General features: G+C 50.7%; 6 protein-coding genes across 6 annotated transcripts; 3 read left to right on the top strand and 3 right to left on the bottom strand.

Moving 5' to 3' along the window:
• Positions 1–1,125: 1,125 nt before the first annotated feature.
• On the bottom strand, positions 1,126–7,668 carry Z518_05742 (uncharacterized protein; the record flags this gene model as incomplete). The annotated part of the gene is made up of 1 exon (XM_013416553.1): positions 1,126–7,668. One exon carries the CDS (start codon positions 7,666–7,668, stop codon positions 1,126–1,128), a length of 6,543 nt encoding a protein of 2,180 aa, XP_013272007.1.
• A 981-nt stretch (positions 7,669–8,649) lies between these two features.
• On the bottom strand, positions 8,650–10,380 carry Z518_05741 (uncharacterized protein; the record flags this gene model as incomplete). The annotated part of the gene is made up of 3 exons (XM_013416552.1): positions 8,650–10,181; positions 10,241–10,277; positions 10,333–10,380. The coding sequence occupies 3 exons, from the start codon at positions 10,378–10,380 to the stop codon at positions 8,650–8,652; spliced, it is 1,617 nt and encodes a 538-aa protein (XP_013272006.1).
• Positions 10,381–12,088: 1,708 nt separating this feature from the next.
• Z518_05740 (uncharacterized protein) lies at positions 12,089–13,245 on the top strand (the record flags this gene model as incomplete). The annotated part of the gene is made up of 2 exons (XM_013416551.1): positions 12,089–12,091; positions 12,226–13,245. The coding sequence occupies 2 exons, from the start codon at positions 12,089–12,091 to the stop codon at positions 13,243–13,245; spliced, it is 1,023 nt and encodes a 340-aa protein (XP_013272005.1).
• A 705-nt stretch (positions 13,246–13,950) lies between these two features.
• On the top strand, positions 13,951–14,451 carry Z518_05739 (uncharacterized protein; the record flags this gene model as incomplete). The annotated part of the gene is made up of 1 exon (XM_013416550.1): positions 13,951–14,451. The coding sequence occupies one exon, from the start codon at positions 13,951–13,953 to the stop codon at positions 14,449–14,451; it is 501 nt and encodes a 166-aa protein (XP_013272004.1).
• Positions 14,452–15,472: 1,021 nt separating this feature from the next.
• Positions 15,473–15,882, bottom strand: Z518_05738 (uncharacterized protein; the record flags this gene model as incomplete). Its single annotated transcript, XM_013416549.1, has 2 exons — positions 15,473–15,773; positions 15,827–15,882. The coding sequence occupies 2 exons, from the start codon at positions 15,880–15,882 to the stop codon at positions 15,473–15,475; spliced, it is 357 nt and encodes a 118-aa protein (XP_013272003.1).
• An 824-nt stretch (positions 15,883–16,706) lies between these two features.
• Positions 16,707–17,821, top strand: Z518_05737 (uncharacterized protein; the record flags this gene model as incomplete). Its single annotated transcript, XM_013416548.1, has 3 exons — positions 16,707–16,830; positions 17,044–17,255; positions 17,357–17,821. 3 exons carry the CDS (start codon positions 16,707–16,709, stop codon positions 17,819–17,821), a joined length of 801 nt encoding a protein of 266 aa, XP_013272002.1.
• Between the last annotated feature and the right edge of the window lie 109 nt (positions 17,822–17,930).

The raw sequence follows: 17,930 nt of genomic DNA, 5'->3' as shown, positions 1-17,930 counted from the left end.
CTCTCCCTACTCCTTGCATTGTACTTACCATTTCGGAACATCTATCTCACAACTGCTCCCGACTCCTATGCATAGGTAAATAGATGGACTGGAAAAGTAAAGCCTCTAGAAGTCAAACTTGAAACAAGTTTATGGAGAAGCCATTGCATGTGTAGACAACAGCAAAGAGCCGAGTTACGTTAGTATATGTGCCACGCCTCAGCCAGATATTTATCTGCGAAGAACGTACCTGTCATCAGGTTTATTGTATTTTGATCTTTGTCCTCCCTTGGCTCTCTTTCCTGGAATGGCACTTAGAAAAGATATTGATTTGGTCATATTGAATTTAGATCAACGGTTGCATTCTGGCCACCGCGCAGCAAGCGGCCGAGTAAGTGAGCAAGCGTCTCAGCGCGCCAACGCTATATAATCTATATATCGAAAAGTCTCAAGACAACAGTCTCGACCGCTAGCACATAGACAAGAGGAAGCAAACGCAATTGGGGGGGTATATGGAATAAACTAATCATCCGTCCAGACCGATCCAGTCGCCAAATCCAAATCCAAAAAGCAGATACAAATTGATAAAAACGAAAGCGTCAAAAGCAGAGAGGGGCATTAGGTATTCATCAAACAAAGGCAGGGATATATAGATAGGCAGGAGGGGGGAGAGTATTTGATGTTGTGTGGCTCTCTTTTTGCTTCTGCTTCTGCCCGTCCAACGTTATCTGACAATCTGATTCTTCCACAAGTACACGGACACACACTCATTCTGGGTTTCTTCTTTCACAGTTTTCACAGTTCATTCTCGCCTCAGGCAGGTAGGGTCGACAATAATAGCAATATATGTGCAAGCCAGAAGGAGAAAGTTTCCATATGAGTCCCCCTTTGACTCGGACTCTGCGAGTGGACAAGACAAAATGAGAATCCGATCCCCATCTATAATCAAGACAAAGGAAAAATAAAATATTCGAAAATAGAAATCAAATGATCGACAAGGGGTATTATGGAACATGCGTATGCACCTCCTCTCCAGCTTCTTCCTCCTGCAGGTTCATCCTGTGACTTTTGTCTCTCTGCCCATTAAACTTCAACGATGGTAAAACGGTCAATGAAAAACGTGAAAATTCATGGGAATGGATGAGATCATTCAGCGAGTGGCTCGGCCTCCTCGAGATGTCGTGTATCCTTCCTTTCAAGGGGTGAAGCATCTTCATCGACGTCTTCAGCCAAATCAAGGCTCGGCCGACTAAATTGGATCGGGGTGTGTGGCGACTGAGACCTAGGTTGAGGATGAGACTGTGACTCCGAGCTTTCGGGGCGATTTTCTAGTTGCCTGCTGGACAATGCCCTTGGCTGCGAACTATACGATCTCAGTGGTCTGGCTTCGGATCCAGCTTTTCGGGCTTGAACGTGGGCTGCGAGTGGCTTCATAGTCGGCGGTAGAATAGGTACCTCATTCGATGCAGATTGCTTTTGACTCGTACTTGGTGGAGTTATGATTCCCGAGAGGAAACTTGCTGGGCTTCCAATTGTAGATCTTGAAGGGGTCTGATTCCCAGTATTAGTGGCCAAGTCAGATATTGCACCAATCGAGGAGTCTCTAGCTCGTCGCCAATTGCCCCAGGCTGCAGCAGCCGCCATAGGGAGAGCACGGGGAGATTGGGCATAACTTTGTAGTGCTGATATTGATGGGAAGGAGCTGGTCAGTCCTGAAGCAGCACGTTCTTTGAGCTGTTGCTCCATTTGTAGATTTGCCTTCAGTCTGATTGCAGCATCCTTGACCGTGATACGGTCAAAGTCAGGCTGTGATACAGTATTGATAATATCCTCGAGATCATCAATCCGGACGCTGAGCAGCTCACGAAGCCAGCCGATTTCCGTATCACGCTCCTTGAGCTTGTTGGGAGCTTCTCGGTCCACTTCGGCGAGTTGAGATTCTAATTGTTCGATCTTCTGCTCACGGTTCTGCAACTGATCTTGCAAGACCATAATAGATTCACGAAGAGCTTGAGGAGAGATTTTTTCTGGAACCTCAGAGCCTTTCGCAAACGACATTGAAGCACTTGCAGCACGCTGTGGTGGTGATGCCACAACTGAAGGAGCGGGAGTGGGTAAGTTGACACCTTTGGCTGTTGCGGCTTCCACAGCGGCTCTGGCAGCTGATTTGGTGATTTCCAATCTTTCCTCAAGATCGGCCACTTTTCTTTCTAAGTGCTTCACTTTATCGTCGCTCAAGCTTAATCTTTCGTTGAGCTGATGCTCCAATCTGGTCCGGTTGTCGAATGAGTTATGCAGCTCTCGTGTGTGGCGATCACGAAGGTCATTGAGTTTCTTTTCATGCATTTGGTGTTGATCTTCCAGCGCACTCTCTCGCTTCTCATCGGCTTCTCGAAGTGCGTCCTTGTGCGCTTCGATCGTTTCCGACAAGAGGGCATCATGTTTGGCCTTTTGGTCTTCAATGTCCAACTCTGCATGATCGAGTCGGCTCTGCAACCTCGAAATTCGGGCCTCAGAATCCGTCCGAATGCTAAGGAGCTGAGTTTTGGCGCTATCCAGCTCGGCTTGTAATTTGGCGGTAGCGGTTGCAATTTCTGCATCTTTGCTGCCCAGGGTATGAGCTAATTCTCGGTTTAAGTTGAAAGCTTTCGTGTCAAGTGCTCTATTCTCCTTTCGTAGGGATACTACCAACTCATTCAGTCGTGAAATATCCAGGCGAGCTTGTTCCAGGGCAGTCTTGGCATGGAGATTAGCTTTATGCTCTTTCTCCAAGGAATCCAGTTCGAGTTCGACTTTCTCACGACGACGCCTCTCTTGTTCTAGGGCACCCTGAGTAAGGGCGAGCTTGCTCAGAAGACTGTGCTCTTTCTGGCGCCACTCTCCTTGTTCAGCATGCAAATCTTGGACAACTTGGGTCATTTGTGCCTGAACACGTTCAACCTTGGCCCGAAGAGCTTGTCGAGAGTGTGACTGATCTTCTAATTGTTGATGGAGATCTCGTAATGTATTCTTGAGTAGGACATTCTTCTCACGCTCGGAACGAATATCAGAGCGCCACTGATCACTCGAAACGCGATACTCCTCAAGTGTAGTCTCTAATGCGGTGTTCTTGAGTGTCAGGGCATCGACATCATCCTCAAGGTTTTTGTATGATTCTTTCTCCTCAACAAACGCCCGCATGGTTTCTCGGTATTGGGCGGCTTCTTCCTCGGCAATTTTCAAGCGAAGTTCGAGTTCCATTACTTTCTTTTCGCTTTCTCGTCGGAGTTTAGATTCTTCAGTAGCATGTTCTTTAGAAATTTTGAGCATGCTTTCAAGCCCGTCGATCTGAGGTCTGACCTTCGTTTCAGCAGTTTCGTGATCCTGCTGAACCCCGGAACCTCGTAGATGAGGGTGATGGGAGATGACATCTTCCATAATAGTCTTGAGTTCGCTTTGAGTTTTTTGAGAGCCTGCTTGCTGAGCCAATTGTCTCATCTCTTGCAGAACGCTACTGAGTTCTGTCAGGTCAGGTTGTGGCTGAGGTGGTGGTTGATACGCAGCCAGAGCCTCCGTAACTGCTGCGCGGATCTTGTCTTGCTTCCGCTCCCCTCTTCTCGCCATAGGTGACTTCGTTCTGTAAGAAGCAAAGCCTTCGTAAGCATCGTAGTCATCTTCATCATCGGCATCGGAATCTTTCGGATCAGTCGACATGCTCCGTCGATCACTCTTGGGCTTCGAACCTGTTGTCATCAAAGCCAAAGAATCTTGGATGGTCTGGAGAGTACGCTCGAGAGGACCTAGGCGATTCTCAAGGATACCACCAACCAAGTCGTTGACATGACCGTCAAAGAACTGAGAACGAAGTTGTAGTTTGGCCTCTTCCGCTGCGGGCAACGCATCTCCCCAATCACTCACATCATCCCTGCCTGTACCTGTATTGAGATTGTGGACTCCAATCCCGAGACCAAATGATGGCGAAAAACAGGCATCACTTTGTGATGGCTTGTTGTCTCGAGTCCTAGGAGGGCTCGGACTTGGAGCATCGCTGCGGAAGTTGCCACTTAGATGCATGTCGACCAGTGGTGTAGATTGTATGGGTGTGTCGTTTCGTTCAACGCCAAGTTCTGGATGGACTTCAAGATGCTTCATGACAGCATCGATTTCTTCAAAAGATGGTACCGGCTCATCTTGATGGCGCAATGAATAGCTTTGAACATCAGGCTCATCTTCCTGCCCGTGAGGTGAATTATCAAGAATTTGGGTAATCTCCTCCTCTGGGCTCTTATTGCCTTGCTGTGGTTCTACCTCATCGTCAACGGAATTCTCCTCAGTAACCTCGACACGTGCCTCTGGGCTTTCAGGGACCGGTTTTCCCTCATTCTCCCTATAGGAATGCAGGTCATGCGGAGGAGAGGGATGGTTAGCTGTGAGCAGAGCAGACGGCTGTTCCGGGCTTGGCGTTGCCCCATATGGGGAAGCTGCCGATACTTGAGGGATTTTAGGAGTCGTAACTGATGAAGACGCGTATGGGCTTGAAACGTGAGGCTTAAATTCGAATGGTTTGGCGAGCGCAGAGAGTGATGACTTTGGTTTCCGATTTTGTTCCCCCGTAGGCGTCGTCGTCTTCACAGGTGATTCTTCCTCCTGCTTCACCTCATCCAAGGACGCTGGTTCATCAATCTTGTCAAATTCCACTTTCCCCGGAGTCTCCAAAGGCGGTATGGCCTCATTAAACATGGCTGCATCACGTTGATTCTTAAAAGTAAAATCAGAGCCATGTTCACGGCTTTCATCCGGGGCTTTCTGAGCTGCAGGTGGCGCGGGGGCATCTTCTGGCTGAGTTTCTTCCGCTGGAATATATGACCATCCATCCAATGGCTTTTTAGGACTTTCCGGAGTTGGTCCCTTAGTATCAGCATTATCCACAATCTCCGATAAAATTCTCGAATGATTGAATGGTGCTGAATCGGCAAAATGAGGACTTCGATCGCCATCGCTGTCATCTTGTCGTTCGCGCTTCTGCCTATCTGCAGGTGTCATCGCCTGACCATCGACGTCTTTCCAATCAATATTCTTTTCCTCAATATCTTTTGACTTGGGAAGCATGATTGGGACCGCTTTGCTGGCCTTTGTAGCCTTCGGGTTAGCGTCAGCGTTAGCATTGCCAAATACGCTGTTTGGACTGTTGACCGAGTCCGCACTCTCGTTGAAATTTGTCGCCGGGGATAGTGAAGGATTGAATACCGGTGCGTCCACATTAAAGGTCGCGGCGGCAGGCTTGAGTGTTGATTCTTTGGGTGCTTCCTGAAGTATGAAGGAGGGAGTAAAGGCTGGAGCGTCGGCATTGAGGTGAGACACAGAGAACCTGGTCTTCGAGGCAGGCTTCTGGGCCGTTAACGTAGTCGGCGCCGGGGGCAGCCCGAAGGGTGCGAAGCTATCCCCTCCGAATGAGGGGTTGGAACTTGAGAACCCGGCTCGAGGATCGAATTCCTTTGCTTCTACATTGAGTTTGGACGTTGCTTGAGTGAGCTCGCGAACAGATTTGGGTTCTGCTTTGGCGGCATCGCTCAATGCCTGCCAATTTAGGGATACATCCTTGTCTTCCATCAGCATCGGTGTCGCGGCAATGCTTGGATTTGTCTCAATCTCCGATCTCTCGTCAGCCGCCGTTATCGTTTCTGGTCGTCTCAAAATAGGAGGCTCATCGTTCAGGGACTCGTCCAAGGTGGAATCTTTCCTCGAGGATATGTCAAGATTCTCATGTGCCTCATGCTTCACATCTGCATGCTCCTCGCGCGATACAGCCTCGGCTTCGTCAATTTCTCTCTGTAGAGCCACACTCAGATTATGGCGATGGCTCTTTGGAGTAGGGTGCGCAATTTCAATCGGAGGTCTGGATGGTCCATTGTAGTCTGGAGTGCGCACCAAATTGTCAATGCGTTGAGGCAATGCAGGGTTAGGGGTTGGCTGATTTTGTGGTACAAGTATATGGTCTTGCGATTGCATACGGTTATGCCGACCTTGTTCAGGAGCAAAATTCATATTTCCGCCTCGTACATCAATCCCCCGCGGTTGGGACGCCGGTGACAAGACTTCTCCCAGGTTTGGTAGATATAAGGGGTGGTTAGGCGAGAAGCTGTTTTGTCGTGAAGACAGAGGCTGGATGTTCGGCCGCACTCCCGGCCCGAACGAGCTTGACTGTGACAGCGAATGCTCAAACGGTGAGGTCATCCTGCCATGGGCATTTGGCTGTGCCATTGACTGCTTATAACCATGTAGTGACTTGGGGAGACCGTTGAACTGAGATGGTGCCACCGATCCAGGCTGAGGGCTAATACCAGCCGAGGACACGAGAGAGGGAGAAAAAGGATTACTAGTTGCTCTGAGAGGATTGCTGGCCGACGACGAGGGCGCGACAGGAGGCGACGGTGCAAGTCCTGGATAGCTTGACGAGACGCGACTCAACGTTGGCGAGAAAGGCGATCGAGTTGATGGCGGAGCTTCCGAATTGCTTGGACTGACGCCTAATGCTCGAAGTTTCTCTTCCTTGAGGTAATTCACCCAGGACTCCCATTCCGCTTGGTTGGGTATATGGACCTGGAAGTGGCGCAACTTGCGCTCGCTGTGCATCTCCGTTGGATCTGGATATACAGGTCGGCTCTGGCCACTGCTCTCCCGAGGCGGGCCAGTGGGAACATCGTTGAGCTCAAACCCATCCACATTGTATCCATCCGCAATGAATCCGTCAATCCGCCTTTTAACCTGCTCGGCCGTCAATACCGGCGGCAACCCAGCGGCCTCTCGGTCAGTCATCGGTAGTGCTATAATGCACGCCTTGCCTTTCCAAAATACTTTCTTTTTCGGTCGCTGATATGACTGCATGGACGTAGGTCGCGGTCGAACTGTTGAGCTTGGGCTGTCAGGGACCTTGTCCTCCTCTTCAACCAAAGACCCTCGACGAGGAAGGGTTGACAGAGGCTTGACCGCTGTCCCAACACTTTCGGGTTCTTGAGCCGCCATGGTGCCCCCTCCAGACTGAGAGATCGATCGGTGCCGGCGATCAGACCCTACTGAACGGGGTTCGGAATCATGGAACGTGTCCGGTGTGATCGTGGCGAGACTTTCACTGACTCGATGATGCCGTGGAGGTCGATTCTGTGAATTGACGGGAGACGTCCCCCAACTGTCAAGATATGCTGCTACCCGAGTTGGCGTTTTGTCCTCCTCTTTAGCACTTGTCTCAAATTCGCTATCTTCTGATTCACTTAGCCAATTGGTTCGCTCCGAGCGAGGTTTTCGTAATGGTTTCGTCGCACGCGCTTTCTTGCCCAAGATGTGATGATTTTGTGCGCGAGTTGCACGGTTGTCCACCCGCTCCCCAACGGAACCGGCAGGGCCAGGTGTTCGTCGAGGACTCGGAGTGGCGTAGGGCGAGCCCCAAGCAGCGGCGTAGTAAGCACCGCTTCCGTCGCGCTGACGAAGATATTCAGGAGACTTGAGGTTCTCGGAGTGATGGCGGTCACGTCGTAGACTCGGTAAAGGAGGGAGGGTGAACGGCGACACCCAATCGTTTTCTGAAGGAGTGGACGAAAGACTCTGCGCTTTCAATGGGCGCGACGGCGAGTGATCAGAATAGGCGGGATATCTGGCGGCGTGGTGGTGGACGCCAGTAGAAGGAATCTCAAAAGTGAGCTCCTCGAGGTTCATGAACGGCAAAGCCGCTTGATGCGGGAAGTGAGACGTATGGAAGCGGGAGGGATGGAATCAACGCCCGCAGCCCTTCGATTCGACAATGACAGACGAGGTTCTAGGAGCTCGAACCACCGCCATGGAAGAGAGGGATGGGTTGGGGGTGAGTTGTCCGGGGACAGGTGGTGGAGTTGAAGGGACAAAAAATCAAAAAGATGTGTTTGAATTGCCAGGTTTTGACTTGATGGAGACTGCGAATCTTGGGAAATCAGCCGGGTTCGAGTTTGACGGGTGACGCGAACACGCTAGGGGATCAACTTTACTGACTCCGTGCAATGCTAACACTACTAACTAGACCCTAGACACCGAGGCGGTTAATGCTACGACAGTAAACGGGATTGAAATCCTTCTAAGCTGCTACCGTTGGAGCCTGGCGAGGGCCAAATCACGAATTGCCGTCTACCTCCCTCAGTGCTGGTTTTACGTGATTGGCCCAACTCCTCGGAGCGGTGCGCTGCACAAACTGGAAAATTCAGGGATCAGGGGGGCTCTCCCACAGACGAAATTCTCCGATCGAACGCGGTCCAGAGACAGAATACGGACGCTGGATATGCAATCAAGGTCGACGACAAGGCCTTCTGTGTTGTCTAACAAAACTATAGAGGCATGTGGACTATTACTGGATAACCTCAGATCTCCGCCCTCCTGAGTGAACGAAATATGAACAACCCGATCCTTTCGTGACTATCGAATGCCCCATCAAACTTTTGCTTTCTTTTTTTCCCCTCGCTGTTTTCTCCAGCGCCGTTTCTATTTCATTTTTTCTTTGTGTAGCCAGACCGGCCGTTGTCAAATGTATTAGTCGTTGCCGAAGGATAGTCGTGGGTCATGGTTCATCACGTCGTGATAAAGACCGTTCATGAAGTTGACTCCGGATTATGCACATGTAGCCAAAATATAATCATCAAAACCCCTTGCTGGGCGTGACCGAAATCGCTTTCAGAATGGGACAGCCTCCCTGTGAACCGAATAGTTCTTCCACGTATCATCCGTAGCTCTCATGGCTTCGAAGTAAATTTTGCGGCCGTCGTAATCCACATTTTTCTTGATCTCGTGAAAACGCTTGTCTTCTGGAACCACATCTCCTCGTGACAGACCTTCCTCTTCGAGAGCTATGATTCTTTTCGCCAGTACGGCCATGATGGGACCCTCCCAAACGCCCTCTTTACCGGCTTTCTTTAGCTGAGCTGTCGCTCGTCGTCGGATTTGCCAGTCTCGACATTTACAGGCAACAAAGAACAAGGGATGGACGATGCCAAGTTCCATGGTGAAGGGTGTGAATTCCGCCTCCAATGGGCTGGCTTCAGGCATGCCAAGTGCCGTGGTCACGTGTTCCACCTTGGTTACCATGTCGTCAAATTCATCCCGGAAGCTATCGAAAATGGTCTCAGGCCCACAATCGATGCACATCTTGAGCATGATAACCGCGGTCCTAATCTGTAGCCTCAGGCCTAACAAGCATTTGATATCGGGAGACGTCAGTCGAGGTTCTTGGGAATTGAGGAAATTTTCCAGGGCCGCCATCCAGGCGTCGAAGATTTCGATAGCCTCGGCTCGTTGGTTTATCCATTCGATTGGCACCGTCTCAATTTTCCAGTATCGATACATGCGTAGGTCCGACTTGACGAATTGGTAGGCCGAGACCAGTAAATTGTCGAGGTGATTGCGGGCTTGACGCAAGGTCAGGGTTGAGGGACGTATTCGGGGTAGGTCCATGTGTGTCACCAAACGCTCCGCATGCTCCTTGGAAAAGGTGCACGCCTGAATGTCATATCGGGCAAAGACTCTCAACAGCTCGTCCAGTTCATTCTGGGGGATCTCCCGGAATGTCGCATGGGGGGTCGATTGCTGGTTTGGTGAATATGGAGTGAGGGAGGTCTCGTCGCCCTCCGAGAGATTCATCTGGCGCATTAATTCTCTCATGCCTTGCTGATAGTGAATAACAGCGGCCATGTTATTGCGACGGAGGACTTCGAAGCAGGCAAATAATATACTTGCAATAATGGCGAGCTTGGCGTTGTTCCGGGAAGGTTCGTTTAGTCTCTGATTCAATCCGCGCAGGGCCCCCCCATAGAGCTTCAAGGCGTGTCGATAGCTCTGATCTTCGATCAATTGGGGGCTGTATTTGCCACGCCGGTCCTGGTAATCTTCATGTAAGGTTCCCAATGCGATGATGGCGTTCCGGACCACTGGCTCGTCGTGACCCACTTGCAGGAGTATTTTGGTCCAGAAACCGGATTCGGAACCACAGGCAAAAACGGGCACCGTGCAAAGCTGGAAGCGGTGGAAGGAACGTCGTTCTTGTGTATTGCCTTGGAAAGGTCTGGAGATAGAATTGGGTTGAAATAAATATTGATGGACGGCACGACCTTGGAGTGGCGACAGGGCAGAGGATGCTGCTGGACTTCTGGAGCCCTCCTTGGGGAACTCGTACCCGTCACACTTGCGGCCAGTGGAGGTACATCGTTTACCTGGCAGACACACGTGAGCATTGTACGGAGAGGGGAGCGTCGCGACGGGTAAAACTTACAGCTGGGTTTGGTCTCATCGCATTTGATGCGCCGTATCTAGGAGGCAATTTTTAGTCAGACAAGGTGGGTCGACGACAGGTTTGTCAGGTACGAGTAGTATGGGTCGCACAGTGGCTGGCACCAAACGAGTACGAGCCATGCGGATGTAGGTCTGGAGACGGGCCCTCGGGGAAACTCACCTTGCACGTTTTGCATCCCGTTCGTACTTTTGGTTTGCTAGCCCTCTTCCTACGCGCCAAGACATGTGGGGAGGAGGTCGATGCATACCGCTCCAATACCCGACCAGCGCTGCCAGGAGTCGAGCCAGTCCGAGTGATGGCTAATCTGGCATCAGGCCCATTCGGGGACGCTGGTATTGGTACATGAGGTGGGCCAACAGGCCGTGAGGGGATAGGAATAGTATAAGGCCGACCTTGCGGCCACATGGTTCCGGGCCGGCTGGCAAAATGTGGCGCGCGAGAATATGTCAAGGCAAAAGTACGGGCGTCGGAAGTATCCAAGCGCGAAAGAAAGATCAGCGGGTGGCCGAGTTTGGTGGCCAGCGGCAGGAGTCGGTCTGAGTGAGCGCGATATGCAGGAACAAAGACTGATAGGAAATGATGATGAAGCAGGAACTGTTACGAAGACGCAACTCGGGGAAAACTATTGTACGTATATACCAATGAAAGGGGGGGGTTGAAAAATGCGGTAGATGTTATAGGCGAGCTTTTGAAGATCTTTTGTGAACAGAGTCGCCTGCCAGGCTGCTTCAAAAGTCTTCAAGACTCAGCTGCAAGCCCGGGCTGAAGAAATAGCCTCCGGAGGACAGAAGAGCCCGTGCAATAAGAGCAAGAGGATGCTCAATGGGTAGTCGCATAGGCAAGCACGATGAACATCGCCCAGCCCGGGGTACCAGGCGGTTTAGGCGTTGGAATTCGCGAACACCGAACGATGTAGACGGTGTTTCAGGGGATATTGGGGCCTCAGAGCTTCGAGGAAGAATGGGGTTCGAGCTATGGAGCCGGCGTAGGGCGAGAGCTGCTGCAGTATGAACCGAGGATCAGTTTGATAAAGGTAGCGGGGAAGGTAGGTTCAGTAAAAAGAAGACAAAAAAACGTTTGTCGTTGTGGAACTGCGGTGAGCTGCGGTCTGCAAAACTTTTGAAACTGGCTCCTTGGTTGTCCCGCAGGCTGCCAAGCAGGTCTGGGCTGTTTGACCAGACGGAGGTGCCGATTGCCAGCGAACAGGCCAGGGTGTTGATTGGCTTGTTCGTACTACAGCCCCCGATGGTTGTGCTGCATTCATCAGTGGCTCATTCAGCGAACCGAAATAAGCCCCATGTACCACTCGTTTAATCCTCCGTCAATAAAACCGCAAGAGTGGCTGAGGCTCCAGGAACGCGAGCTAGGAGATTGGTGGAATAGTATTTCTCCGGTCATTAAGCATCTGTAGCAATCTGATAATTCCTTTGTTATTCCTCCTGTTGAATTCGTAGGTGGGCCTATGATTTTGCTCGGCAATATCCTGCAGTTACGGTCATCCGAAATGTGTGGCCGATGAGGAGGGTAATCTGAGTACGAGCCTTGAAGGACTCTGAGTGTTGCTCATTTTACTGACGATGGATCCTCCGTAACGCGAAAGGCTCTCCGTTGCGTAGATGTTGTCCTATTCGCGCACATCAGGCTGTACGCAAGCCTCGGCAAAGGTGATTCGACGGCTACAATATTTCCGGAGAATCATTGTTCCGCTCCGCTATGTCTTCTTTGCGAACGCGGTCCCGCCATACGCTAGGGCCCAATAATGTAAACAGCGATAGAGAGTACGAGTCCAGAGTATTAATGATCGTACACGATTAGATACGTTGAAATATGGTGAGTCCGTTCCTACCGTGCTCACCTCCTGAATCAAATTCGACGCGATCTTCCTGTTCGACAACGCTCTATGGGTGGTTCCTGCAACAGTTCAACGCCACCATTTGCCAAACCGTTGATGCTAACAATAGCAGGCAACCCCATTCCGTCGCCTTGCAAAGGACCATGCGGCACTGCGACATTCTCTACCTCCAAACTACCTGTTCCCTGAATCCGACGGTGCATCGTCTCTTCCTGAAGATCTCACCCAACTGGTGGTACTCATAACTGGCGCCGAGGGAACACCCTACGCACACGGACTATGGCGTTTGCATCTCAAAATGCCCAATGACTACCCCAAGAATCCTCCTAAAGCAACCTTCAAAACACGGATCTATCATCCCAATGTGGAGGAGTCTACTGGCGCAGTGTGCTTGGAGACCTTGAAAAGGGATTGGGATCCGAAGTTGACCCTCAAAGATATCTTGGTCACCATTTCATGTCTTCTGATACAGCCAAATCCTGACTCAGCATTGAACGCCGCGGCCGGGGCCCTCGTACAAGAAGACTATGAGGCATTCTCGACGCAGGCGAAGCTGATGACAAGCATTCATGCCCCCATTCCAAGGCATTTGATCAAGGCCGTTCAAGATGCAAAGCGACGAGGGGAGGACGATGGAGCAGAGACATTAGAAAGTGGTACCAAGCCCGAGGCTCAGAATCCTCAAGAAGAAGTCGAAGAGGACAACACAAAAGAGAATGAAACCACTGGATTGTCGTCATCGGCGGTACACACTCCAGTCGGTATGCGGACAAATGCAAGAGGAAAGCGACCTCTGTCAGAGTTGCCATCTCCAGGGGAATCAGACCAACACAATGAGTCAAATGGTGGACAGCCACTTGGTCAGCCCGTGGGTGACCCCAGAGAACCCACAAGAAAGTCTCCTAAACTCGTCCGTCCTGGTCCACTGAACAATGACGGAGGGGCACAGATACCAGACAGTGCATATGATCATGAAGAAGAAAAGGAAAACATGACCTCGACGAGCATGCCAGGAAAGCGGTCAATGGCCCCAGCAGGGACGATGTCGAGACCGACGGCTCTGCGAAAAGTTTCGAATCTCGTGGCAGGGAAGAAAGGACAGCCACCACGTGTGGGAATTCGGAGACTATAACCGTGGATGATCTGGAGGGACTGACATCTGGAGGAAAATCCTGGATGATTATTATTGCATTGGTACGACAGTCCATTGCCACCCACTTTACGTAACCCCTAGTAACAGGTCCCCCGCATAAACGTGCATTTTGGAGGTGGCCAGCAGAAGTCCACGTAGGCATATACATCGATGTGACCATACTGTAATGATATTCTTATTCCTCGCCTGTATGCAAGGGGGAGTGATCTGAAACCAGGGGTCTTGTCTGCGCTGACCAGCCATCACCCGGCCAGCCTCGTCTAGCCTCCTCCAATCCTGCCGCTAAACCTCAACCAGCCACAGCCTAACCGCTTATCGCTAGCCCAGCCCCCTGTTTTCCTGCACGTCACCGTTGCTGGCTGGGAAAGGAAAATCCCAGCCGCCGCGCCAACATAATTTTTTATACTATCGAAAGAGTGCCAACCGATGGTAAGTCTTTGGTCTTTGTGCTGGTTGCGGTGAAAAGGGGGGTATATAGGGACGTTAACCTCTTCTCTCTACTCCGTTCACCAAGACCAACGTTCGACCTTCGCAAAGTATCTCTCTACCAGCGTCACATCATACATCATCACCCTTTCAAACACGGAATCAACGTAATCGAGGGTTTCTCATCAAGGCGGGAAGGATCTAGACTCGTCGAAACAAGTCGGTTCGAATCGGCCACAGCCTCATCAATAATCCACAATGCAAACATCACCCAAGTCCGTCTCTTCTCTCTCCCTCTCTCTCACTATCCTCCTCCTTCTCCAATCCACCATCATCCAAGCCGACATGTCAACCATGACAGCCATCTCCTCACCAACGTCAGCCTACGAGAACCCCTTCACCATCTACACGAGCATGACAAACTCGCTCGGCGTCATCACGGGAATGCCATCGGTCGTCACCAGCCAGCCGGAAGCCGTCACCAGTCAACCCGCTTCGCCCACCTTGCCAACTTACTCTGGATACGCGTACGGCAACAGCTCCAGCATCGCAACAAGCTCGAGCATATCCACAACCTCGTCACCCACCACTCTGGCAACGAGCACCGTCGTCGTGAGCGGGAGCGCCAGTCCCATTGAATCCGAGACGGCTACCGCTAGTGCCACATTCGCCCAATCCACCGGCGGCGCTGTGGTGAATAGAGTGGCCGGCGCCGGAATCGGCTTGGTTGTGCTCGGTCTCGGATTTTCCATGCTGTGAGGAATCCATGACATTTGACAAACTTTGACCCATCCTGGCCAAATTTATCTTTCTTGCCTTTCTCTTTTCTTTGGGCCAATTGATTTTATTTACGATCTGTGGCATGTGAGCATATATGAGCATGGAGTTCATGATGGGATCGGGAAAGGATATCGAATCTGAAACTGGAAACCGGGACGTAAAGGAGGGGCGGAAAGGAGGGGGGGGCCTTCGGGGAGCGCGAGGAGAATTTGGATATCACGCACAGAAGTGCTCCGGCTGATATAACTAGGCAAAAACCTGAATTTTCTTAAAATAGCCAGAAACCGACCGCCCGAGGTGTAGAATGAAATGAAAAATCAAACGCAAATGTGTCGGCTTCTTTTGACGTGAATTTCTTACCATCCTTCTTTTCAACATTTGGCATTTCTCGCTAGCCGTAATGATCTATCATCAATCCCATGGTTGATCTGTCGGCCAAGTACGCTGACAACAAGCAGTAGGTTCGCGGAGAGGCTGTGGATAGATACCGGGGGCGTCAAAGCGACAATAAAGCGCCGATGAACGAGGAGATGCGCGTGCAGTCGAATCCAAAGAACTCACAGCAAGTGGCGGCAAATGTCGCGCAGAGCCAGCCTTTCTACTGCGCACCCCACATCCCTCGACGCACTGCCCACATTTTGCGAGGCCATCTGCTTCTTGGTACAACTCACAACCATTTGATTTCACAGTTAATGGGCGCCTTCGCAAAAACACCACTCAAAAATCATGAGAGATATCCCTTCCCGCCAACACACCGCCCAAAGCTGTGGATACCTTGGAAGAACAAGTTTTTCTGTTCTGTTGTTGTTTTTGCGCACATTGAGATTTGAACGATGTTATTGTGGAATTTGAGCTCATCGACAGTGCCCCCCGGAGCCCACTGAGTGGCATGGCATTGTGATTGTGTGCTGGCAGAATATCTCTTCCCACACCAACCTGCTCTCAACGCAGGCTTCGACACTAACCAAGATTGTATTTCTCCGTCGACATATGCATATTTCTATCTCTTCGGAGCTTGTCCTTCATGACGAGCCCAGTTGGCAAATTCCTTCCGTTGGGCCCTGATGTTCATGAATCCCACTCGTTCTTCAAAGCCTCGGAATGGATTAGGTCCACCTTCTTTCTCGATCTTCCCGGCCCAAGCGCTCCAGCTCACCGGCTTCAACGGTTCCGATCCGAGGACAAGACCGAAACAGGCAAGAAATACAGAGATGAGGGTCTCCAGTTTGATGTCGAGTGGCAGGGTGGCATTTTTGTGAAGCTTGGTGGACAATGTCGAGAACTCATGAGCCGAGTATGCCCTAGGCTCCAGTCAATAAAGCTCATTTTTCGTCGACTTTCGGTTGATACATACGCATGGAATAGCGACAGCAGCCCGACAAGGACCAAAAGGCGTGAGAGGACTGACATGACGGCACTGTTGAGTGATTGCTGCGAAGTTGATCGGTGCTGCGAAGTTTGAGTGTCATCGCCAAATGAAAGAGCCCAAAGGCAATTTCGGGTTAGCGTGGCGCTATTCATCGCTGCTTTTATAAACCGGGTTGAAAGTGGTTGTATCTTCCCTTGCCTAACGACTTCCACTACTTAGTCTTTGTCTATACTGGCTGACGAGTCCTTCATTCACATGAGAAACCTCCATGTCGGTCCTCTAAAGGATGAAGCAGAGAAACGAGGCACGCTTGACTGCATCTCTTCCGGCCAAGGACCGCTACCGCCTTTGACCATCACTGCATAAATTGCTCAACCATGAATCAAACTGGCCTCGCTTATACTGCTTTTGGTATACGGAGACATGGCCAAATTCCTCCCTTTGCCCAGTTAGGTGTACGACATATGACTACTTCACGCTAGGAAAGGTAAGAATTCTATGGCGTGATTGACTACGCGTAGTCCCCTTCTTACTCGCTCACGGACTTTTCCGAGAACAAATTCTTCCACTTCACCGGCTTTCCCTGATTACCTATTCTTGAACGGCTGCACATAGTAACGGGCACAAGACTTATTTCCTTATTTGCGGCTTCCCTTCTTTCCCTCATTCCATCCCCGCAGCCAACACTGCGCGTTCAAAATGCTTCAATCGGTTGCAAAATTCACCAACGATGCCGGTAAGTCGTCCATATTCTCCAATCTCCGGCATCGTCTCTCGACGCACCCCGAATGCAGTCATTACACGGCAGATGCGACGGTATCCTATCGCTATTCTAAGACGAGACTGACATGGTGATGCTTTGAAAATGGAAGTTGGGATCGAGAAAACCCTCAAGCTTCTGCAATCGCTCTCTCAGATTGGCGAGGCGGTTGCCTTCCCGTCGCCAAAGGCCGTCCAATGGACGACTGCTAAAAATCAATCTGCATTAGGTGAGTCTCAATTATACGGTTTCATTGCGGGATCGATAAAGGTCATTTAACGCGGCCAATGCGTGTCTCCTCTCATATTCTCACCTCCCACTCTACAGAACTGGTGGGAGTTCCTAGGTCTCTCTTGACGGCAAACTTCTGCGAGTGCGGCAGCATGGAGCATTTAAATTCATTATTTCTGGAATTCATTACTGATACTCCCGATTCGATCAGCGCGTCGGTATTTCCGCCTCTTCAAATGGATCGATTGTTGGACGTTAGCCCACAACCAGTACAGCACCCATTTAGGCGTCCAGCCAAGTCTGAATGAGAAGAAAGAGATAACTTCACCGCCAAAGGCAGCCGGAGACAACATAAGAGCAGCCCTCACCGTTACCAAGTGGTCCCTGCTCGGCATATACCTGTTCATGGAGATGTTCACGATTGTATGGACTCCCATCCTTTCTTCCTTTCCTTCCCCCAAGCAGATTTTCAATGGAAGTGAAAAGGATACTGAACTAATCCAACGTCTGTTAAATGTATCTAGACCAATGCGATGTTTATCACGTCCTACTGGTGGGGTCCAACTTTGCAGCTCGAATCCTTGAAATTCTGGTTTTACTCGATTGCAGTCTCAATTTTGTTGAGTCTCTACAAGATATACTTACTTGGTTCGAGCCCGTCACCGACTTCGTCTTTTTCTGATGCTGCTGTTATTCAGAATGCGAATGAGACGCCCCCAAAGACAAGACGGCAGAAAAAGTCACAGAAGACGACTCGAGAGAAGCAACAAGAACCCTCCTCTCACTCCCACGCCCACACTTCGTCGCTTGATGTCCAGGCTGCGGAACGTTACGCTCTTTACAAGCAGCTCGCGATTGATAGTTGCGACCTGGTGATCCCCGGCTCAATACTGGGCTGGACACCACTTGATCCCGTCGTGGTTGGCATTGCAGGTTCGATCAGTGCTGTTCTTGGAGCTTCGAATGTCTGGGCACGAGTTGATCGGTGAGCAGTCCTGAACTACGAACAACAAGGGGCCTGGCTTCCATAAACTTGGATCTAGACAAGTGTCTGCATTGATGCGTAGAGATGCTCAGCATACTTGCGGAAAAGTCACC

The sequence above is a fragment of the Rhinocladiella mackenziei genome (assembly GCF_000835555.1).
Source record: "Rhinocladiella mackenziei CBS 650.93 unplaced genomic scaffold supercont1.4, whole genome shotgun sequence".
NCBI classification, from domain to species: domain Eukaryota; kingdom Fungi; phylum Ascomycota; class Eurotiomycetes; order Chaetothyriales; family Herpotrichiellaceae; genus Rhinocladiella; species Rhinocladiella mackenziei.
The sequence above is the reverse complement of the archived record's forward strand: the minus strand, read 5'-3'. Positions and strand labels throughout refer to the sequence as shown.